This window comes from Brachyhypopomus gauderio, chromosome 6 (genome assembly GCF_052324685.1).
Source record: "Brachyhypopomus gauderio isolate BG-103 chromosome 6, BGAUD_0.2, whole genome shotgun sequence".
Classification (NCBI taxonomy): Eukaryota; Metazoa; Chordata; class Actinopteri; order Gymnotiformes; family Hypopomidae; genus Brachyhypopomus; species Brachyhypopomus gauderio.
This window is the reverse complement of record NC_135216.1, coordinates 15,266,647-15,291,121: the sequence shown is the minus strand read 5'-3', so window position 1 is coordinate 15,291,121 and position 24,475 is coordinate 15,266,647. Positions and strand designations below refer to the sequence as shown.

Below are 24,475 nucleotides of genomic sequence, written 5' to 3'. Positions count from 1 at the left end.
ACTCGGTTTCCCATAAATCTGCACTACAATTTGCCGCCGAAAGGTCTGACGGTATATTGGTGGGTTTGGTTTGAGTTCTTGACAGGAGAGTCCTATCCGGCGCCGAGGCATTGAGTAGATTCAATCTAGTTAGTTAGCCATGGCGGCCACAGGAGGAGGGAAAATTAGAACAAGAAGATATCATATCGTTTCAAAACCGTACGCCAAAGGCAAACAGGTAACCAAAACCAACACTTCCTTGGCACGTCGGAGTTCTTTGAGGTCCGCTGTAACTTTAGACGTGTCGTTTCGTGCGTGTTTTTGTTTTCTTAGCGGAGACATTTCGCGGCCTAACGTCGGATGCTAAGCTAAGCTAGCCTTGCTGCCAAAGGCCCGCGCCGTCCACGTTAGCCCCGCAACCGCGGCTAGCGCGCGTCTCCCCCGCCTGCTCTTTATCGGTGTCTCGCGGGTAGCATTACGAGAAATAAATTTAAAAATCCAAAACCGAAAATGATGCCAGTCGGTTAATTTTTGCCACCCGGTGACCGTTACAACGTCGAAACGTGTCCGTGGCCGACTGGTGTGCTGGCTAACCGTCCTCGACGTCCACCGGTCACCGGGCTGGTTAGCCGCGCTAACGGCGCTGCTGGCTAACTGGTTAGCATCCAGCGCGAGCGTCGTCGGGGCAGCGTAACGGGCTCCGTTAGCTGGCTCACCTGTTAGCCGCGCTAGCGAGCGTCCCGCCGTGTGACAGCGTGTCTCACGGGCTCCGTGCGGGCCGGCGGTAGTTTCCTTTGTTCTGAACGGTTCGTGGTGAGCCACCGCGGCGGTTAAAACGTGGTGTCGGTCGGCTGGACGTCGGCAGGTAGTCTCTTGTGTAGCTACACGGCTAATCTCCCCGGACAGCCCCGACGCTGTGTGCGCAGTGTGGCGCTGGTTTGGAAGGTTTCCAGGGCCCACACATGGACGGGTGGCTAACGCTAGCCAGCGGCACGTCGGCGGTATTAGCATTAGCCCACTAGTTAGCACTTTGTGTGGTCACCATGTTGACCGATCGTAGCGCGTCTCCCGCGTCTTCGCTCGAGGGGGGGGGGAGGTGGACACGAGCTGGGGGAGCGTGGCGTGTTTGTTTCACGGGTGGGGGAGCCAGTGAAGCAGCGGTACCCCGGGCTCCCTTACGGACACCTGAAGGAAGGACGGCGGCTTGCGGTGTGGCGTGTTTCTTAAAGCCGAGTTGGGAGAGCAGGTAGCGAGACCTTAAACATCTGAATGTCCTGCAAACGCATGTGCTGTCCTGCCAACACGTGCGACATGGACATGTGTGCGCTGTTAGATACGTTATATAGGAAACGTGCGTTATTGACGACCAAACAATAGTCGGGTGATGTCGTTCCTTTGTCTTTTTTATTTCAGTGGATGTATCTTACATCAGATACCAAGTACAATTGTGTAATCGTAGCCACCAGCTTTATTTATTTACTTTGCATAAAGCACTTCTAATTAGCATTTAACAAAAGTGCTATACTGTCTAAACATGTGTGCTTCTTTTTTGTGGCATAGCAGGTCGGCATGTATAGATTTTTTTTAATCCAAGACACTTAACAGGTAAAGGTTACCTTTTACCCATCATCTGCCAGTCCGTCTGATTTCCAACTCGATATACTATCCTAACAGAAACTTGTGGTCAGCTTCCATTAGTGTGCAAATGCCTTGCTTGGTTCATGTGAATGCGGTGAGTGGCCAGTTTTATTTTCTAGTGAAAGTGCGCTTGAAGGAGTTGAGATGCCTCAGACAGCAGTATAAGCAGCTTGTGCAGTTGCACTAACGTTAACATTTTCCCAGTGGATGTGTAACCAGAAGGAAAGAGCCTGTGGGTGAATCCTTGCAGTGTTCCAGACTGCAGGCATTACTACAGGATATGAAATCTGTATGCCATTACCAAGATCACCAAGTGGTTGGTGGTTTAAGGAAGTCATTCATGTTGCAACACCAAGTCTGTGCTTAATATTGATGCGTTCAAGACATGAGGAAATCTTTCATGTCTGAAAATGTTCTGAACTGTTTTGCTGTGGAAGCAGATGATTGTTTTTTTTAACCCTTAAAAAAGTCCCCTGCAGCTCAGAGAATGACATTATATTAGCAGTTTTGCTAATTGCTTACCTGAAATTCTTGCTTTTGTCTGTGAGGACCAGACTGTGATTGGCTCAAGGAAGGGCAATGTGCACTGTATTTACAAAAAGCACAACTTTAGTCATGCATACGGGTCATCATCAATACATTTTGAATGTTGACTACTTTTCAGTGTATGATATTGTCCATGCATCGGTGAAAGGCACTTGCCAAATCACATTTTGGAAATGTGCATTAGTTTGTCCCTTGCCTGACCTGCACAATCATGGATACAGCTGGTGTAACAACATCTGGAAAAATCCACAAACAGTTAGTAATGCACAGACTGTTTTAACATCTGTAGCTTTGACTGGTTTTCTTGTAAATTCTGGACTAACAGTAGACAATTTTTTTTCATTGGACAACATCTACCTATCAGGAATGACTTTGTGTGTGTGTGTGTGTGTGTGTGTGTGTGTGTGTGTGTGTATGAATGAATACCCCAATTAAAATCATTATAAACTAGCATTGTTCAGTAGTGGTGTTAATTTTGAAAACGTTTCAGTATGTACATTTTCCAGATCTAAAATTATACACAAGCTCCTCAAGAAAATAGTATCTGTCCCTAAATAGTGAGTTTCGTCATGCACTTCAGCCTATAGTGAAGGTACCTCTATCACACGTCTGAACTGTTGTTACAGTAACATTTAAAAACCTCATTTGTGTATTACTGTTTCCACTTGACAGCGGGCCGTCAAGCAGGTTTCTAAATCTTGGCCACAATTACAGACCTAAGAACTAGTGACCCGGTGTCTGATTGGCTCTCTGCTGATGAATGTTGACAGCCCTGGTTGGATTTACCACTGGACGGGCAGATACATGCCCACAGTGTGTCTTTAGGGAACCCCCTTGTGCTTCACACCCTGTGGCTCTCCAGGAGAACAACGGGCCAATAGTGCTCCAGTCATGCTGCTGTCCTAGGGGTGCCTGCACATTCTTGCAGTTGCATAAGTCATTTCTTATGCCCGGAGGCTGTGTTGGATCTGCACAAAGGTAAAGAGGTTTGTGGGCAGAATGGAAACGTGAGCACTTCAGCTCGTGTTTTCAAGCGTGGGTGAGGAGGAGGAGGAGGAGGAGGTCACTTAGATGTGTTGTTGGCCAGATACTTAGTTAAACAGAAGGTAAGAGAAGGATGGGTCATCAAGAGAAGTTGTTCAGGTCTAGCAGTGAGACAGCTTGCACCTCCGCTTCTCTTCATACCCAGGTTCCATCATTTTCCGTTCCCACTACCAAGTGATAAATCCTTTTCGCTCCTCTGTCATGTAACTGTTTATTGCTGGTGAGAGTTTTAATTAAATAACTGCGTAAATGCCCAGGTTATAGGCCATAACGTCTAATGGCTTATTTTATTCTGTTCATTAAATGCTTAACTTGGCCTTCTGATGGGCTTGCTGATTGAGTTTCAGCATCGTGACAGATTCACTGTAGCACTCCTGTAGCCTTGTTACCTTTCTACAGTCGAAGCATGCCTCGCCCTTTGAGGGACTTGGGTAGATGCAACAGTTCTACAACAGAAAATGCAACAGTTTTGTTGTTGCGGCTCCATAACTAAGCAGTCTGAGGTCTGAAATGACAGCAGGATCGTGGACTGAAGGGAGAGTCACTGCATCTCCACCACCTCTTCATACCTGTGACATTTCCACCTGTTAGTGGAGTTCAGTGCTGTGTGAGGCTAATCACTGTGAAAATCCCCTGCCACAGCAGCCAGGTCTGATCACCCGTGTGACGGACACGGTGAAGAGCATAGTCCCCTCCTGGCTACAGAAGTACTTTAACAACGGAGACGTAGCTGAGGGCGGAGAGGCCAGAGTGGAGGTGGAGGAGAACAATGTGACCCCTCCCCCCAACGGCAGTGAAGAAGCTGCACCTCTCCCAGATGGACGTAGGTCCCCAGTGCCCGGCACTAGTAATGCAGGTGAGTCTGCAGATCTTTAGGTGCTCAAGCATTCTCCAGCTGTATGAGCAAACATGGTCTTTCAGTATGTTTGTTTAGTTTTTTGTTTCCTCATAGCATGTTTACTTAAATGTTAACCCCCCCCCCCCCCCCCCCAATATTTCCAGAACCTTCTACAAGCAGAGCATCGCTGAACTTCCAGGATGTTTTGTCACGGCCCCCCCTCAACCGCTCCCACCTTCAGTTCCCCAGCCAGGATGGCTCCCCAGCACTAGGGGGCTCCACCTCCCTCTTCTCCCAGCCTTCCACCTCCACGGCCCCCTTCCCGGGGAGCCCCTTCGCCGTAGCCTCCAGCTTCTCCCTGGTGAAAGAGATCAAGGACTCCAGCTCTCAGCACGAGGACGACAACATCTCCACCACCAGTGGCTTCTCATCACGGGCCTCTGATAAAGGTAAGGCGTCCCTTCAGGAGCTGACGGGTGAGGGCAGGGCCTGGACTCTTTCTGGAACAGGTACTGAATCGGGAATTGTGACTATTTGGCAGGTGTGTTCTATCCTGTTTGTAGTGGACTTTGTGTAGCACTGGTGTCCAGCAGCCTTGTAGCGGTAGATAAAGTTTAGGGAAAACTAAGACTAGGGCTTAATCTTCTTCCAGATGTGCCCACCTCGAAGAGCATCCCACTGCTGTGGTCTCCAGAAACGGATCGCGGGCCCACCGGGCCTCAGCAGGTACACGCTAGCCTCAAGAAGCCGGCCTTCAACTTGTCCGTCTTCAGCACAACCTCCTCGGTAAGCGGAACCCCAGTCAGCAGCTTGCGCTTGTGATTAAATTTTTTTATTAGCTTTATTTACTTATTACTTGAAATGTGCGTTTCTGTTCAGCAGTCTGCGATGAACAGCTCTGTGCTGAACTCCAGTCAGCTGGGGAACTCTCCCTTCTACCCGGGGAAGACGACCTACGGTGGAGCAGCCGCTGCCCGAGCCCAGCAGCCCAGGCCGGGAACACCCTATCAGGTCAGACGCCCAGCCAATGGTCATTCCAGCTGGATCGCTGGAGAGATTCGTGTGATTTTTCTCCCCACCGATGGCTTTATTAGTAATTTTTAAGTTCAAGCCTCTTGGGCTTTAGGATAAATTAATGGTCAGCCAGCAGTTCTAATACGGATGTTAAATTGAGAAGTTCGCTGTGTTAAGGAATCAAGTGTGTTGGGTGGTTCAGGGTGTGTCTGCAGTGCTACTACTGCAGTGGATGATGGTGTGTGTGTGTGAGCGCTCGCTCGTGTTCATGCGCGTGTGTTGTCATTCATGACGCACCCCAGGCTCCAGTGAGGCGGCAGATCAAGGCCCGTCCAGCGGGAGCGCAGCCCTGTGGGGTCACCAGCGCCACAGCCAGACGCATCCTCCAGTCCCTGGAGCGCATGTCCAGCCCCCTCGCCGTGAGTGCCCCGCCCTGAGGTCGCCCTGCTCCACGCTGACCTTGTTTCGTCATGCATGACGGTTGCTTAGATCATGTTAAAATGATAGAGCTTTTCTTGGTGTCATTGCAGGATGCCAAGAGAATTCCTTCAACGATTTCTTCTCCTTTGTCAACAGTAAGTGAAGTTTATCGCTTAAGTTCTTGAGTTGATTCTTATCCGTGACTCCCTCCACGCCCCAATACTGACCTTAACTTCCCTCCGTTTGCTCTAGTCCTCCAATCACACAGACCACACAGAGCTTCTCCAGCCCCAGTCAAAGAAGAAAAAAGTAAGTCAAAGTCTAATCTTGCCAAACATTGTGCTGATTGAACAGTGCAAACTGGACTTCCTGTGTGGAATAGAATTAAGCTTAGAAATATTGTCCAAATTGCTGAATGAATAAAGTTTCATCTTGGCCGTTATTTCGTACTCTGCTTGATTACTTTTCAAATGGGAGCAGTAGTTCTTGCTCATTCTGAACCTGTTCTTCTCGGGTGACACTTGTCAGCAGATTTACTATTGAAAGCGAGCTGCTGTAATACTATAATTGTTTTCTTATACTGTGCACATGTGCTTTTCCCTTGGCAGCGTAGAGGTGTTTGCACACAGCTGGTTAGTGACAGCAGGGGCAGGTGCTCCGTAAGCCCCAACAATGGGTCATTCAGCTCCCAGCCAGTAATGTGGCCTGGACGGTCACCCCTAACTAGCCTGTTTCTCCCATTTAGTTTGAGGCAGTTCTGGCTACCTCTCACTACCATGGTGAACAGTTGTGATTACACAGGTCCCATAGATCTCCCCCCCCCCCCCCCCCCCCCCCCCCCCCATCAGGTTTGTTTTGTGTGTGCTGCGCGAACTTGTGTGCCTGCCAGTCCTGACCCCTTCTGACTTGTGCTTCCATGGAGCAGCTGGAGTCGGCCGTCCCGCCTGTGCAGAGGCTGGTGGTGCCGGCAGCTGCCTCCGTGTGTGGCAGCCGCTCCGTGTGTTTCCGTCCCTCACTCACCCCTGGAGTGAGCAGGCCAGTGGAGAAGAGCTCCAGGGAGGCGGTGAGTGTGTTTCCTGCTGGAACGGGACGCGCCCCCGGCCTGGAACAATCACACACACCATCCAAGCGCACTGACCCCTAACATGAAGTGGAAGTCACTATGTCTGCTTTTGCTTTGAAACCTCATCTCGAGTGTAAAGTGCATTTAAAGGGGCTTGTTACCAATATTCAGTTCTCAAAATGTACAGGCTAAATCGGACTGTACAACCATGCTACTGAGTACAATAATATTAAGTTTAGTACCCATTTCAAGTACTTTGCACAAAACATGCATAACGAGGTAGCAGCAGTTAACTAGCCAGCTTTCTCTCTCTAGTAAAATTTTAAAAGCCCATGCACAGCGCTGACGTAGCCGGGTGAGCTTGCGTGTGTTCAGGGATGGGGAATGCCATGTTTTGATACTATACCTAATTCACCTCGGGGCTCTATTCCCCATGAGCCCCCCAGCAGCTAAAATTAGACCGCACCCAAAAAAAAAAACTGCCTCCACTTTTAAACCGTCGACTGTTTACACGGATGTCCCCTCCTCTTTCTTTCTTTAGCCTGTCAGACGATCGCCTCAGATCCCAGATGCAGTAGCAGCTCCCCCTCCGAGGTGAGAGGATCCTCGCGTCTGGACCTTCTGCGCTTATTTATAGCTAAAGCCTGTCGTGTTTACTTGCTTACAAAAACAAGAAGCTCTTGAATAGAGTGCCGTTTCCTCGGGTGTCCGTGGAGCCGTGTGAGCGTGGCGTCCTGGTTCGTGCTGAGCTGTTAATGGAGTGCGTCTGTCTTGTGGGTCCCCAGCGTGTGCAGCGTGCCCTACCCGCTCTCCAGCACCCCCACGGCCCCCAGCGCCGGAGGCAAGATGAAGAGGGAGAGGAGCGTCCGCCCTTCCTCCAAGAAACCCAGTGAAGAGGTCAGCGCCTCTGGCCATCGTGTATGTGTGTGTGTCTTGTGTGTGTCTTGTGTGTGTCTTGTGTGTGTGTGTGTGTGTGTGTATGTGTGTGTGTTAGTACTACATTATGGCGTGTGAGACTGACCGTATGCTGGCTGTGTTTGCCTGACCAGGCTGCTGGAGTCCCAGACCTGCCTGCCGTCTCCTTCCCCATACGCAACTTCACCCTGCCTACGTTCAGCTTTTCCACCTCCCCCTCCACCCTCCCCCCCAGCAGCGCAGCGGTGACCCCCGCACAACCTGCTCTCACCAAGGTACGACCGTCGCTTCATCGGTGCCTCTGCACAACAACCGTCAACGCTGTAATGCTAGAAGGTGCAGCTGCTCCACTGAGTGCAGTAGAGGAGCATCAGGACTGACCCGTGGCTGTTTCTCTCCCGTCCAGGAGAGCGCTAGTGTGTCCACGCCTGACTCTGCCCCCTTCACCTTCTCGTCACCTATCGTCAAAGCCACGGCTGCAAGTCCACCGTCTTTCTCTCCATCCGTAAGTATCCATTCCTTACATCTCCTTTTTCTTTGCCTATCCTGGACGGTCTCTCAGTTCTGACTATCGTCCCCTGCAGTCTGGATTTACGTTCAGTGCGCCCACTATGAAGTCTGCGCCCTCTTCGTCCAACGGGAAGCTCGTTTCAGCAGTAGTAGCAGGTAAGCCAGCCGGCTCTCCATCCCCCGTCGTATTTGTTCGGTGGGGATCGCTGCTCACCATTGCTGCTGTCTTTCACAGTGAAAACGGCTGCCGGCGGAAGCAAAGAGGAGTTTGAAGGGCCCTTCAAACCTGCCAAGGTCTTAAAGTCGGGCAGCGTTCTGGACATCCTCAAAGGACCCGGTGAGACCGCTGGATCATCTTGGACACTTAGATTAGTGTGAGGAAGCCTCATCCAGGAGCAGGTCGGCCGTGTTCTGGCTGCTGTGAGGGAGAACTGGACCTGTGTTCTGGTGATCAGAGCACACGTTTGTTAGAAGGCCCAGGGTCAAACCTGGGTGTGCTGGGTCTTTAAAATACCTTGAATTTATATACCATTACAGGCTCCAGCCCAGATGTACTCAGACAGGGTCCTCAAATCCAGTCTTCGATTTTGTAGTTACTGGTATATAGTTGAACGATTAATGTGATTGGCGATTAATGTGATTCCCTTTGTGGGTTGTCGGCCACTGTGTAAGCTGTTAATCCCTCATTTGTGACCACAGTAACGGGTGCTGGTGTGTCCATGAGTGTCACTCCAGACAGCTGCTCAAATATCCAAATTTAGAATCTGTATGCATTTATTTAAAATCATTCTGAATAATCAATTCAAACTCCAAACAGTATACAAGACAATGTCCTAAAATGTGCCTCTGAAAATCATACAATATTTAACCAGAATACAGACCACAAAAAATCTAGAGTAAGTTTTATGTGAATTGAAATTTATATTTTGAGGTCAGCCAGTTAAAAACCTGCTAAACAGATAAATGCATCTTTTCACCTCAGGTAATGTTAGTCCAGTTGGATTATAACATCTTTGTCCTCACCCCTTTTAGCGTGAAAAGCCAATGCCACTAACCACACGCAGGTTTTGTGCTGGACGTCTGATGTGCTTAAGTTGAACCTGCTGGTGCTTGGCTGTGCTGTGTGAGGCATGGTGGGCTAGTGTGTGTGGTAACCTTAAAGCGCAGTGTTGGGTGGAGAACTGGAGTACTGCACAGTTCGGTGACTTTCCTGCTCACACACATGGTTCAGCTTGACTTTGGGGTGTGTGTGTGTTGGAGTAGGAAAAGCTTCAGACTTCTGTAGTCGTTCTTCACTGGTGTAAAATGCAAGACGCAGGCTCCACTCTGCCCTCTGGTGGAAAAGGATTCATATGTTCATAAATAGAGTTCATAAATGCATTTCACGTATGACTTCTGAGAGAACTAAATTGCACATTTTTTTTCTTTCCATACATGTATATATCCATATAATGGTGGCGACACCGTGTGTTGTGCCATCATCCTGCTTGCATGTCAACTTTTGTTTAATTCCTCCAGGGTTTGCGTCTCCTGCCCAGAGCTCCTCAGGCCCAGACAGGACCGTTCAGACTGCCACCACAGCTCAAAACACGCCCCCACTTCCTGTCTCTGGCTTCGGGGACAAATTCAAGCCAGCGGCAGGTTCCTGGAACTGTGACACCTGCCTGGTACAAAACAAACCCTCAGATAAAAAGTGTGTGGCCTGCCAAACGCCGCAGCCCAACACGGACTCCTCCAGGTCGGACAGCAGCCCCGCCAAGGCACCCGCCCCTAGTCTTACGTCATTGTTTGCCCCTCCGGCTGGAAGCTGGGAATGTGACACTTGTCTGGTGCAGAATAAGCCGGAGGTAGTGAAGTGTGTGGCGTGCGACACGGCAAAACCAGGCACCGGCGTGAAGCCTGCCCTGATGCTGCCTCGGGCCTCGGACGCGTCCTCCACCCTCAGCACCGCCCCCGTTCCTTCTGTCACCACCACCACATCCACCTCTGCAACATCTGGACTGCTTAGCGACATATTTAAGAAGCCAGAAGGAGCGTGGAACTGTGACGTCTGCATGGTTGAGAACAAAGCACAGGATGTCAAGTGTGTAGCTTGTCAGAGCGCTAAACCAGGTATGTGTGTAAGACAAGATTTGTGTTCAGATGAGGAAACTGAAAACTTGTTTTTTTTAAATATGTATGTATATTGTTTATATATAGTTCAATATATGGGGGTTGCAGCTGAACAGAACATGCTGGCCCTCAGTTTGACTGATTTGCTTTACCGTGTAAGCAGGGGGAAGACGGGTTTGGCACCAACCAACTGGATAATGTTACTGCCTGGTTCTGTACTTGGTCAACTTCAGCACATATTCTGTTGAATTGGAATGACCTTTCAAACATTTATCCTCTGCCTTATATAATGTATGCTGGTGTGCATTTTCCCCAGGCCCTCGCGCACACAACCAACAGATCTTGTTCTGTGGGCCATCACTGAAAGCTGAGGTACCAGTGAGGTGTTGAGCATGTAAAGAGTCTAACTGCTGTATCTGCCTTGTGTTGACGTGAACAGGAGCGGTGTCTGTGGCCCCAGCGGGACTGCCCCCCGCCCCCACCACCCTGCTAGGCTTTGGAGACAAGTTTAAGAAGCCAGAGGGCAGCTGGGAGTGCGACGTATGCTGTGTACCGAACAAGGCTGATGACCAGCAGTGTGTGGCCTGCCAGTCAGCAAAACCAGGCGCTAAGGTGGAATCCAAAGGTAGAGTCCCTCAAAGATTTGACTATAAATAAATGTTTTATGTAATGCATTTGGTATATCATCGCTAACTGAAAAAATATAAGCAGTCTGTAGTGAAGAAATAAACACAATTCCCACTCAAGTTCTCCAAAATAGCAAGGAAGCCACAAGTCACGTATGGATTTGAAGAGGGGAGATTAGTGGTGGGAGGTGTGCACACTAAGCAGCTCTGGTAGCAGGCAGCTGGGTTACTGGAGGCATGTTTGCAAACAGAATAAAGGGGAAATCATGTCAAGCTGACAGTTGCAATACCGCCAACATTTCCCAGCTCATCCTATACTACTGTCCTAGTTTGATTGTTCTGGTCTTACATAAGGTAACAGTACATCCTCACCCCCACCTTCAAGTGTGCTTGACTAGGGCTGTTTTTTATTCTAATGCCTCTGGTGGTGCAGTGTGTTTTGTTTGTTTTTTGGGGGGTTTTGTTTATAATCTGATGTAAAAAAAAAAAAAAAGACAAAGCTGAAGAAAACACAAGAATAGTCTAAAAGGTTAAATGAGCCCCTAGTTATGTAGGGTACAATTTTCATATTGGTATAATTCAGTGTTAGATCATCATGTTACAAAACAGGTAGCTTTTACACTGGCAAATGTGAAAATGAGACGTTTTGATTAAACATGACTTGTGTCCTTGCTGTTTCAGGTTTTGGGTCATCATTGGGCCCTCAGTCATCTAGCACAGAATCAAAACCATCTGGTTTCAAATTTGGTACAAGTTCTTCAAATTCAGCTTCTGATGGACTGAAATTTGGTGGCACTTTTTCAGACTCCACCACAGTGTCCTTTAAGTTTGGTAACCCTTCCTCAGACTCCACTTCAGGGTCGGCAGGCTTCACGTTCGGAGCCTCTTCACAGATGCTTCTGGAGGATTCAAGTTTGGAGGACCATCCACGGAAACAAATTCCTCAGCAGGATTCAAATTTGGCAATTCCTCAGATAGCACAAATTTTGTAGCAGCCCCCACCCCTGTTTCGGCAGGTGAAGACAAAAAGAGTGAACCTTTGAATTCTGGCACTGGCTTCAAGTTCGGAGGAAGCAGCGGAATCAATTTTGGCTCTGCTCCTGCGAACACGGTCACCAGTTCCGCCTCTACGGGCTTTTCCTTTGGACTCTCGAAACCTGAAGAGAAAGCAGGAGCCACTCCGGCGTTCGGTTTCTTGGCACCCAAGGCCAAAAGTGAGAGAGATGACGCTCCCTGTTCTACAGAGGCAGTGGCCGCCACCACCACCAAACCAACCACCACAGCCGCAGCCAACGCCATCTCTGTTTTTGGCAAGCTGCCGGCTGCCGAGTCTTCTAGAGCAGCCCCGTCGTTGGGTGAAACGGCCGCGAAGGAACCAGCTTTGGCAACATCAAATTTTGCATTTGGTAAACCGGAGGAGAAGAAAGAAGCTCCTGTGCCCACATCTGGGTTCCTGTTCAGTGCAGCCAAGGAGGCTGACAAACCTACACCCCCTTTGGGTTTCTCTTTTAGCACGCCGGACCCCCCGAAAGAACTCCCTAAACCTACGTTTAATTTTGGAAAACCCACCGAACCCACAGAAACCCCGAAGCCGACCTTTGGCTTTGGTCAAAATGCAGCAGGTAAGAGCACACATGCGATACTGTGGGAGTGAGAGAAATGTTTGTGTGTCTAAAAAATCGATTTGTAATGTTGCTGTTGCACCACCACCACCCCCCCTCCACCCTTCTCTTTCCCAGACAATACTGCACAAAAACCTACGTTTGGCTTCATGGCAAATCCATCCAGCACCACTGCTTCCACAAGTTCTGCACCCAGCCTTTTTGGGAATTCCAGCAGCTCAACGCTGGCCCCCACCCCTGCTCCAACCAACACGTTCATCTTTGGGCAGAACTCCTCCTCCGCCTCCTCTGATGCACCTCCTGCGAAGACCTTCCTATTCGGGCAGCAGCAAGACGGCCAGCCCGCCTCCGCAGCCCCGCCCACAGCACCAGCCGCCGCATCCCAGCCGTTCGTCTTTGGGTCGGCGACCAACTCGGCCGCTCCCGCCTTTTCTTTCGCCACCGCTGCACCTGCTACGCCAGCTCCAGCAGGTCGGTTTACTAAAATGTTTATTTTTTTTGCTCTAAAGCGCTGAACTAACCTGGACGCTGTAAAGCCGTGTGACCACGCTCGCTCTTTCTGTTTCAGCAGCTTATTTCTGTCTCCTTCCCTTCCAGCTCCTGCCCCCTCAGCTGCCCCGTCTCCGTTCACGTTCACCCCCACCACGTCTTCCTCTGGCTTCGGCTCAGGGCAGGCGTCCATCTTTGGACAAGGTTCAGCCCAGCCCGCTGCCCCGGCGTTCGGATCAGCCGCCCCCTCGTTCTCTGCCACTGCTTCGCCAGCCCCTGCGTTTGGAGCAAAGCCCAGTGCTGCTGCTGTGTTCGGCCAGCAGGCCAACGCCACTCCTGCATTTGGGTCCTCTACTGCCCCTGCTGGCCAAGGTAAGTAACTGAATTACTTGGTCTGTTATGTTTTTGATTTCAGAAATGTATGTTGCAGTTAGTGTGGAGAATTCTTTTATAATTTGCCTGTCTGAACAACAAAAATCTAAGTCAGAGGTTGAATACAATGCGATGACACATGACCAATATGTCCTAGCACATTTACCATCCCAAACCCAAAGGACTGATTTGAATGCTTTAATTTGTCTTCATTTTGGTCATGTTCCCAGGAGGGTTCCAGTTTGGAGGAGCCAGTGCTTTTGGGTCTTCTGGTAGCAGCAGTGGTGTGTTCACCTTTGGAGCAGGGTCTGCTTCAGCAGCCGGTCCCGCCGGGCCCCCAGCCATGTCCAACCAGGGCCCGGCCCCCGCAGGACCCTTTGGCTTCTCCCAGCCCCCAGCCTTCAATATCGGGTGAGGGGGAGGGACACCACACCTTCTTTACCAGTTTGTCTTCAGCAACAGTCAGTTTAAGAGAAAAACTATTTTTTGACATGAAGATATGATGATCTCCCTTTCTTATCCACCACCTCGCAGGTCGGCCAAGAGTTCCTTCAATGCGACGCCCACTGGACAGCATTCGATCGCTGGCCGTAAGATCAAAACGGCTGTCCGACGTAGAAAGTAAAGCCGGAAGAGTCTTGGGACTGCCTTATCTCTGAACAAACACTGAAGTACTTGGTGTTTAGAGCGTATCCGTCTGATGGCTCCTCGTGCCAGGAGATTTGTTTTGCTGTCATGGGTCAGAGGTCGACCCTGGAGCCCTGGCCTAGGCACACAATCCGAGACTCCAAAAAAGCAAAATATTTCAATACAATCAAGCAAAAACCTTAACAGGAAAGGTAAATATATTTTTACCGTCTGCATTGTTGGCAGGATTTGCGCATGACCTTTTTTGTAAGTAAGAAAAAAAAAACGTGCAAAAACAAATTTAGGGAACTGACATAGGTTTGGCTAGGGTGATCAGGTTAATAAAGTGTAAATGGCAGAGATGTGGACTAGTTGCTGTATGTACAGAGGCGAGTGTGTATACTGAATGAAGCTTTTTTACTTTCTTTTACTATATGTGCGCTGATTGATGTGTGCATGTATGGTTTCCTTGTACATGCTGAGCAGTGCTGGATTGGTGTCTGACATGAGTGGCAAGATGAATGTGTTTAGGAAAGGGGGGGGGGGGGGGGGGGGGGGGGGTGACATGGGCCAGGCCCGTGCACGCTGGAGATTGATGGGTGGAGCAGAAAGTAGCCCCAGGATCTTTTCTCCTCTGTAACTCTGTAGTACCTAATCTGTTCTTTCATCCCGTCACATTCATCATCAGTACCCCCATTTCATCTCACTCTGCCCTTCATAATCAATATCTCACTCTCAATCTCACTCTCAATCTCACTCTCAATCTCACTCTCAATCTCACTCTCTCTCAAACTCTCACTCAATCTCTCTCTCTCTCTCTCTCTCTCTCTCTCTCTCTCTCTCTCTCTCAATCTCTATCTCAATTGGCCTTTGAATATTATTAAAAATTTGTAAATAGTAATTTTTTTTTTTTTAATCTGTGAACCTTTTGTGTGTTAAATGATCTTTTTTTGTTCAGCATTTGTCTTTTAGAATTTATGTAAAAGCCCTTTATTCAAAGTTGCCCAAATCCATTTAAAAATAACCTTAAATGCAAATTGGGGATCCTTTGAAGACTAAAGGTATATTGGCATTTCTGATCCACTTTTGTTTGGACCAAAACCAGTATTGTAAAAAGTATTAAGTATATATTTTTCTATTGCTTGTTTAAATGGACTAGGGTGACTTTGGATAATAAGGACATCTACTTAATTTTAAAGCCATGAAAATTATTACTGGATGAGTGATAAATAAAACCATGGGTAATTGCCATCAATAAAATAATTAAAGACAAGTGTGTTCATTCCAGTGTCATACAGTGTTTCTGCTGTTAACAGTAATGCTTGATGAACATTTAGTAACCTTTATACCATGTTTTTGAAATGTCCTGTATATTTATAGTGTGAAAGAACAAAGATCAAACTTTGCTGAGTTATTACCAAAGCAGAAATTAGGTAGTTTATAAATGGGATAAAGATCACCTTATCTATTTTTGATTGGCTAAAAATTTTGAAACAACTTCAGTATTTTATGGGTTATCACAGTGTTCATGAAGGCCAGTAGAAATGCAGTTCTTTTGAAGACCATCAGACGTGACCTGAGGGTTCATGTTCTCCCTGGTTGTATTTGTTCAATTTGCATAGGTGATTCTTACCCAATGTCTTTGCCTAGAAGTCAATAAAGTTCTCTGATCTTTCAAGATCTTTCTCCTTCAAGGTGAGTTGAGCGAATTTTTTTTCTAGTTGGCTGAACAGCATAAATGAGAAAAATTATGATTTTATTCCATGTGAACATTGGAACCAAGACCTAACTAAGCCATGCATGATGCTCAACAGCTGAGCTGCTCATCTGACACTGACAATCACGGCTAAGGTGTGTAGCAGATGGCCAACTGAAGTAGCAATTCTATAGCTTCTATAGACGATCACTATTGAGACCAACCAGCTGATATGTTCCACAGCAACAGTGATACTTAAGGTACTGCAGGACGAACACCATCAAGGAGCAGAGTCCTCCATGAAGAAGGAAATGAGCTAAGATAATACAATTTAGCCAGCTAGGAACAGACCCACAAAAGCTGGAGATCAGTACTGGAAACGGGAGGATTCATCACTACAATGCTCAGTGTTTATTAAACCTGAGACCACAGCAAACTCCCTAAACAGGATCCAGTAGCCATCAGGTTGGCAGACCTTCAAGAAGGGGTCTGAAGTATGATGAGCTGAATAGCTCCACTAGCTGAAGAAGTGTACTCCAACTATGAGCACATGGCACTGAAAATTACCCAGGCGCTAAATACATAAGCTGAACCCAGAAAGGCCAAACACCAGGTAAACTAGCCACCCGAGACTGCAATAAAGCCCATAACTTAGTGGTCTGCATGTGGATCTCCGAATGCTTGGGGCTGTGTAACATAAGCAGGGCTCCATGAGCCTACATGAAGAACTCGATGAGGTTGTGGGAAGACTGGAGAGGCCAGCGAGGAGATGCGCCGTCATTACAGATGAACATCCTCAGTGAAATTATCTCCAAGGGTGGACACAGACACCTACGGAATGGAGCAACCACCAGAACCGATAGAAGTTATGTAAGTGCTGTTATATATCAGTACTCACCGAATACCTCCAATCAAATGACCTCGCTGGAACTAATGTGCTTTATTATAACGTTTTCCCCCTCAAAGCCTGCACACTAGTAGGAGTCAATGTGGTTAGAGTATTTCCACACGTTGGTTATTGCTGATCTATTGGAATAGACGGTCAACCCCGTTTATATAACGTTATTAGGTAATAAAAGTATTTATAGATCAGTGGTCAGCCATTTACTGGGCACAAGCAAAAGCTACACGTCACATAATCACCACTGCACAAAGTGTACAACCTGTTTGTGTTTTTGCACCTACACACACCTGGACAGTGTGTGCTGACCTCGCCTGGCATCATTACATTCCCCACATTACACCCCAAAAACAGAAGGGAGGCTTCTACATGCATATACCAAAGCAGAACAGGCCGATATTCAACATTTAACCAGTTTAATGCAACTTCTTCCCCCCCACAGAGTGTGTGAGGTACTGGTACCGCCGGGTCCAGAGAGCCCAGTCGGCCGGTGTGCAGAGGTAACTTTACGCCCCTCTCACATCTTAGTAACTCAGTCCACCGAGACCGGAAGTTGACAGGACTGTGAGCTGATCTGAGCTAGTTAGCCGGCTAAGTCAACTCCCTCGGTCCGGAACACACACATATGAGAGAAGAACCGTCCAGGTATGGGTTCATGGTCCCCTACTGTGTAATAACATATCAACAACACAGCACAACAGAAGAAACTCGCCGCAAGCCGCCACCGTGGAGCAAAACTAGCTAGCTTTGTTGTGAGGGGGATTTGTGCTAGCTTAGCTTAGCTTAGCCAGGTAGTGTCCAGCTGGCAAGGTGTGGGCTGATGATGAACTCACATTTCCAACACAGCTGCACTAACAAACTTTTATTTGTCAAGTAAACAAAATGTCACTTAATCTGGATCCTTGTGCTCATTGTGTTAAACTTGTACTGTGATAAAATAGGCGAATTGGCTATTTAGCTAGTTGGCATAGCAGGTTTATTTATAGTTTTAGCTGGTTAACTAATTAGACATTTTCATACAGAAGATAATCACATGCTTTTTAAATGGCAGTTTTTTACATTTATAATGCTCAATAGATTAACATTTATAGTATTGATTGTGTATATCTTCAGCAGTATGGTAAACACATAGGAAGCTGACTAGCTAGCTATGTAATGTTAGAAGTGTTGTACTGTTGACTGGTTACACTTCTCAACACTGCAGGCATGGTGTTAGGACCTGGTGTTGACACCAACAAGCTCCGTGATGGGCAACCAAGACCTCGAAGATGCATTTGTAGCTGTTATTCGTCCGAAGAACACCGTGAGTCTAAGCTCTAAGGAGTATCGTGCTAAAGCATTCGAGGTAAGTCAAATCCTATTTATTTATCCCACGTTTGTTTGTTTGTTTGTGTAAACTGTCCAAAGCAATGCAGGTAGTAATATGATAATGTAAAGATTTGTAAAAGGAAAAAAAGCAAACGAGGTAGCTTGATCAAGACAACCTTCTTGTTAATAATAATTGTACTAATTCATCATCATCATCGTTTTAACGTCCGTTGTCCCCTAGCGGAGGTTGGACGCGTAGTTTATGTCGCCAGCTCACTCTATCCAAAGCATCAGCTTCCTTTAGCCCAGTAGTTTTCAGGTCTCCTCGAATAGTTGTCAACCATGTTGTCCTTGGGCGTCCTTTTGGTCGTTTCCCGTCAACTTCTAGGTTCATAATGGTTTTTATTGCAGTATTTTCACTGCGTTTTACATGACCAAACCAGCGCAACCGATGCTTTTGCAGTGCTTCACTTATTCCACCTAGCCCACTACGATGTAGTATCTCAGTGGACTCAATGTGATCAGCAAGGTTTACACGTTGTATATAATATATAGCCAATAATTGTACTAATTATTAATGTCAAAATTACTAGAGTTTTTTTCTCGTGTCCTCAGATTCTGTTGATTGAAGTTCCACTTGAGGGCAAAGAGAAGAAAAAGAAGAAAGTTCTCCTGGGGACCAAAATCCATGCAGACAGAGACAAAACAAAGTCAATTCTTGAATATGTAGATGAGGCCACTAAGCCCATATCAAATAATCAGGGTATAATAGGTTAGTACCATCTCCCTAGTTTTCTTCACATATTTCTTGCTCATATGTACATATTCACCATTGCTTCTTATATCTCTTTTCTCATATTGCGCTGTTTTAATATATCTGTTTTGGTTCTGTTAAATTTAAGTTTAGTTATCTACATATGTTTTGTTCTATCTGTATGTCTGTAAATAATTCAGTATGGTATAATACTTTTGCACTTACCAAGGCAAATATGCGTTTGTGTAACATACCTGGCAAATAAGACTCTTCTAAAGATTCCACATCTTGGGCTAAATTGACTGTTTCCATGGCATCATGCAGTGTATTAATAAGAGCCAGAATAAGATTCTGATTTTGTATATTAACATAATTTTTTAAACAAGGAAGGATCATATTTTGTAAGTACCATCAGCTCCTGAACAGAAGTGAAACCTTCTAGAGATGGATGATTTACTGCACGTGTGCTTTAGTTCAGCCTCTGTGTGGTCTTCACCCCAGGGAAACGTGTGGTGCACATGAAGAAGTTCCCACTAGATGGGGAGAATGAAGGAAAAGAGGCCTCTCTGTTTATTGTGCCAATTAACGTTAAAGGTAAGAGGAACCCTTTGTGCTAACCATGTATATTCAAGTTAAAGCAATGCACTTTGTCTAGGGACCAGTTTAAAAAAACTGCTCTCTCATCCACTGCAGACAACAGCAAACCTATCTGTCACCCCGGGAGTCCCAGTTTTTACTGTCTTCAAGACATCATGCGAGTGTGCAGTGAAACAAGTGTCCACTTCTCCTCGATCACCTCGAAGATGCTGCTCGGCCTGGACAAGTAGGTCTCCCCCTTCACATTGTTAGAACCTCATCAGAAGGTCAGGAACCGGACGCAGATATGTTAGCGTAGTGTAATGCAGGTCAGTAGCGCTCCTCTGTCTCTCTGGCGCCCTCAGGTGGTTAGCGGAGCAGCACACCGTGCCACATGCCATTCCTGCGCTCTTCAGGCCTGCTCCCATAGAGCGGGTCAAGACCAACGTGAGCAACCCGGCCTACGGGCCGGAGGGCAAGGCCAGCGACGGTCTGCTGCACATGGGCTACACCGCCCTGGAGATCAAGAGCAGGATGATGTCCCTGGAGAAGGCCGACCTGTGCGTTGAGAATCCACTCTATGGCTCGGACCTGCAGTACACCAACAGGGTGAGATGGCGATGAGACTTTGAGTTGAGCTTGTGAAGCTCCCCATTCTAACTTCTACCACTTAGTACAGGAAATAATAGTGTAATAAAGTAATGGACACGAAGGGGTTAATAGCCTGGGTGTTTTAAACCTCTCTTTAAAGTGGTACACTGTGCTAAGAGCTGCCAACATGTCCACAAGCCAGTGGACATTATGGCTTTGGTGTTGACTTTGTGTTTCGTGTTTACTGTGGTGATTTGTGGATGGCGGTGTGTGTGCAGGTGGATAAAGTCATCATTAATCCATACTTCGGCCTGGGAGCACCAGATTATTCCAAGATCCAGATTCCAAAGAGGGACAAATGGCAGCACAGCATGAACAGTGTGGCGGAGGACAAGTAAGCTGGGATGGGATTATTGTTTCAGATTATTTTGAGCCTTTCATTACACGGGGCTCTTGCCCCCCTCCCCCCTTCATCTAGTACTGTATGGGGAGTTGCTCATGTTTGGTGGCTCACTCTGTCCTGTAGGGAGCGCCAGTGGGTAGATGACTTCCCCTTACACCGCAGTGCCTGCGAGGGAGACACGGAGCTTCTTTCCAAGTTGCTGGACAACGGCTTCTCCGTCAAACAGCTGGACAGCGACCACTGGGCTCCCATCCATTACGCATGCTGGCACGTTCCATCCACAGCCTGTCCTCTCTCTCTCTCTCTCTCTCTCTCTCTCTCTCCCTCCCCCCCTACACTCCTGACTGAACATGTGTCCGTCGCTGTGCCTCCACCCACAGGCATGGGAAGGTGGAGGCCACCAAGCTCTTGCTGGAGAAGGGCAACTGCAACCCCAACCTGCTGAACGGCCAGCTGAGCTCCCCGCTGCACTTCGCCGCCGGAGGAGGCCACGCCGAGATCGTGCAGCTCCTCCTGCAGCACCCAGAGACCGACAGGGTGAGGCGCCGCTCACGCTTCGGCCAGCAGGGGGCTCCGCTGATCATCTGGCCTCAGCAGAGCTGGTGTCTAGATGTTTCCTCTATGTGATATGAATGCTACAAAAGTAAAGACAGGATTGTTGTTTGTTTTTTTGTGTGAGCTTTCTTTTTTGTTATGGTTTGGCAATTTCGGTACGATTTCTGTTTTGCGTTTTTCTCCTGTAAAGCACATTGAGGACCAACAGAAACGCTCACCCCTTCAAGTCTGTGAGGAAAACAAACAGAACAACTGGGAGGAGACTGTGAAACTCCTCCAACAGGCCAGCAACCAACCAGTGAGTGTTGAGGAGCCACCATCCTCTCAGGGCCTCTAGTGTACCACCCCCTCAGAACAGTGTGAAAATCTGCATGTTTGGGGGAGCACACACACACACACACACACACACACACACACACACACACACACACACACACACACACACACACACACACACACATTCACAGAGCTGTAATGAGTATGTGTCTGGAGCCATGGCTTGTGCTAATGTCTAATGACATGTGTGTGTGTGTGTGTGTGTGTGTGTGTGTGTGTGTGTGTGTGTGTGTGTGTCAGTACGAGAAGGTGCGGATCTACCGCATGGACGGCTCTTACCGCTCGGTGGAGCTGAAACACGGCAACAACACCACGGTGCAGCAGATCATGGAGGGCATGCGTCTCTCCCAGGACACCCAGCAGTACTTCACCATCTGGATCTGCTCCGAGAACCTCAGTGAGCGCTCCACCCGCACGACTCCGTCACACACCACCCACCTTCCCTCCGTCACCACCGCTGGTGTGGCTGTAAAAGCCAGGATCTTGTCCTCTTTAAGGTCTGCAGCTGAAGCCGTACCACAAGCCCCTGCAGCACCTGCGCATCTGGCCTGAGATCGTGGCTGACCTGACGGCCCTGGACCCCCAGAGGGAGAACGCCCAGCTCTTCCTCCGCAGGGACGTCCGTCTGCCCCTGGACGTGGAGAAAAAGGTCTCGTGCCAACGCTTCCACGTCTGTTGTTTGTCTGCTCCACCAGGTCGTAGCTGGGCGGACAAACAACAAACCACTTGCGTTTGTATTTCTTTTTTAACGTGGGCGTTGTCTGCAGGTGGAAGACCCTCTGTCACTCCTCATCTTGTTTGACGAAGCACGCTACTTCCTCCTGAAGGGTTTCTTCTCCTCGCCGGACAGCAAGCTCATCACCCTGGCCAGCCTCCTCCTTCAGATCATCTACGGCAACTACGACAGCAAGAAACACAAGCAGGGCTTTCTGAAGTGAGCGCCGGTCGCCTCCGTTTGGTACCGCTGTGGTGTGGAAGCATCGCTCTCACTCAAACCTGTTTTTAACAGTGAGGAAAACCTGAAATCCATAGTTCCCATCTCCAAAGTGAAGAGTAAAGCACACCATTGGACCAACAGGATACTTCATGAGTATAAGGTAGGAGTATATGGAGTATATCTGCCTGTCTTTGGGAGCAGGGGTTTCCATGGTGCAGTATTACATCATCCACTGGTGGTCTGTGTGAACGTCCTCCCGTAGAGTCTGAGCACGAGTGAGGGGGTCAGCAAGGAGATGCAGCACCTGCAGAGGCTCTTCCTGCAGAAGTGCTGGGACATCCCCACCTACGGCGCCGCCTTCTTCACGGGCCAGGTGTTCACCAAGGCCAGCTCCAGCACCCACAAGGTCATCCGCGTCTACGTGGGGGTCAACACCAGAGGCCTCCACCTCATGAACATGGAAACCAAGGTACTAGCACTGGAAGGGGGATGACGGCAGAGTACCGCTGGGCTTCGGTCTCCCTGGTTGTGTGCTGTCACTTTAATGGCTTTAAGCACAGGCTTTGCATCCCGCATGCGTCCTCGTGCCTGTCCTGCAGGTGTGGTGCACCTGCTCCCTGTGTGAGGACTCACCTGTTCCCTGTGTGTGCGCTCACCTATTTTCTGTATGAATGGTCACTTGTTCCCTGTGTGAGCGGTCACCTATTTTCTGCATGAATGGTCACCTGTTCCCTGTGCCCCAGGTGCTCCATCTCAGTCTTGCCTATGGCACCTTCGTATGGCAGCTGGGCCAGGCCGACCAGTATGTCCAGATCCACAGCCTCGAGAACAAGAAGAACTTTGTGGTGCACACCAAACAGGTACGGAAGACGTCTGTATTTTTCCACTGTAGTGGCCTGCCTAGGTGTGGACTATTGAGGACGATCTGGTGTGTGTGTGTGTGTGTGTGTGTGTGTGTGTGTGTGTGTGTGTGTGTGGTCCTCAGGCGGGCCTTATTGTGAAGCTCCTGATGAAACTGAGTGGCCAGATGACCCCAAGCGACCGAACCCCGTCAGACAAGTATGCGTACGGCTGAGTACGTGGCTGAGCCACGCCCCTTTGCATACACCACGCCCCCTACGTTCGCCACCATTGGGCTCTTGGGAATGGTTTGTCATTTTGTTTGATCAGTGTTTTTTCTAAAGTGTGCATATAAAGTTAATCTATTTTTGACCATGTAGCAGACACATTTTCATACTGTATGTGATGTTCTGTTTGGAATATGTTTTTTGTAAGTTCATAATGATTTATTTGAATTTTTCACTTTCATGTAAATATTAATATTTAATAGTTACATTTTAATAAAAGGATAATATATCACAGATAATCGTTTTTTGTGTTTTTAAGCATAATGAAAAAAGCTACTTAAATACACTTAATATTTACAAATATTTTTATGTATTTTATGCTTTTGGTGAAATCCATCTGCTACTAATTATCATCAAAGGTGTCAGAAGTATTCACATTCATTACTCAGGTACAAGTATAGATACTAGGGTTTAAAAATACTTCTGTAGAAGTTGAAGAATCAACTCAGTAAAAGTGTAAAAGTACTCCTTTCAAAACTACTTAAAGTATAAAAGTAAAAGTAATGTAAGGGGAAAAAAAGCCATTAAGGACAAACGCTTGGGTCACACCACAGGGGTCTATAGTGCACTAGCCCACCTCCCCAAAAACCCCATTCTTCTAAAAGCCATAATGACTATAATGTTATATTAAAATGTTAATGTTGAAAAATAGGCACATATGCCCATTGAAAATGAATGTAGCACAAGGGTTAGTTGGTCTTCCTGGCTACCGACCTCCTCGCTGGTGCTTAGCTGGGACACTTCGCTCGAATTCTCTTGAATCTCTGCCACGGACATCTTTATACAAAGCTACATACGTCTGCTACGTCCTCGCTGGAGTGTGACGTGACGTGTGCAGGTGCGATCGATCACGTACAAGCCAATGGGGTGTCGGAATATATGTTTATACTTCTCATCCAACTTCTCATCCAACGCAATCAAATTCACTCTATGCGGATGGTGCGATTAGTCAGGATAGGGTTTTTTTTTTATAAACGATGACATGCCGGAATGAAAACAAGTTGAAATGAACTAGCAGTAATGAGGCTATTTTTAAAATGTAAGGAGTAGAAAGTACAGATAATGATGTGAAAATGTAAGGAGTAGAGGTAAAAAGTCTGCTGAAAAATAATTACTTATTAATTACTTAATAATTACTTTACTCCAGTAAAGTAACGAAGTATTTGTACTTCGTTACTTGACACCTATCATTCACTTTAAAGAACTTTCACATAGTGCTGAAAGAACAACTGCATCTTTGTGTGAAGGGGCTTTGCTACGCTTAATCAGTTGTAATTATTACCTACCACCAGTAGGAGGCATAATTGTACAGTGGGCTCAAACTAATAATTATATCCCTTTTTAAAAAGCAGTTACTCTTTACAGAAATGCTTTTTACATGTTACGTTTTACACTTTTTAGATTTAGAATGGAGAGTTTGGCAAAAAGACGGCTAATTTATTTTAGTATCACCACTGCATTCAAAAGCTTTTTACA

At 47.5% G+C, this 24,475-nt stretch overlaps 2 protein-coding genes across 2 annotated transcripts; both read left to right on the top strand.

The window, feature by feature from the left end:
- Positions 1–63: 63 nt before the first annotated feature.
- nup153 (nucleoporin 153) lies at positions 64–15,088 on the top strand. Its single transcript, XM_077009050.1, is given in 23 exon segments — positions 64–217; positions 3,850–4,063; positions 4,210–4,494; positions 4,698–4,831; positions 4,928–5,056; positions 5,362–5,478; positions 5,590–5,634; positions 5,732–5,788; positions 6,405–6,542; positions 7,084–7,136; positions 7,328–7,439; positions 7,592–7,732; positions 7,864–7,962; positions 8,042–8,123; positions 8,203–8,304; positions 9,486–10,079; positions 10,519–10,704; positions 11,387–11,593; positions 11,596–12,327; positions 12,445–12,798; positions 12,925–13,188; positions 13,419–13,599; positions 13,723–15,088. Coding segments are annotated over 23 exon segments (4,395 nt in total). The 5' UTR covers positions 64–139; the 3' UTR covers positions 13,814–15,088.
- A 1,851-nt stretch (positions 15,089–16,939) lies between these two features.
- On the top strand, positions 16,940–23,221 carry krit1 (KRIT1 ankyrin repeat containing). Its single transcript, XM_077009047.1, has 17 exons — positions 16,940–17,057; positions 17,617–17,757; positions 18,336–18,492; positions 18,976–19,068; positions 19,168–19,297; positions 19,416–19,659; positions 19,920–20,035; positions 20,168–20,311; positions 20,425–20,581; positions 20,790–20,897; positions 21,176–21,332; positions 21,433–21,584; positions 21,703–21,869; positions 21,945–22,032; positions 22,135–22,341; positions 22,616–22,732; positions 22,858–23,221. The coding sequence occupies exons 2-17, from the start codon at positions 17,659–17,661 to the stop codon at positions 22,945–22,947; spliced, it is 2,226 nt and encodes a 741-aa protein (XP_076865162.1). The 5' UTR covers positions 16,940–17,057; positions 17,617–17,658; the 3' UTR covers positions 22,948–23,221.
- Positions 23,222–24,475: the final 1,254 nt, after the last annotated feature.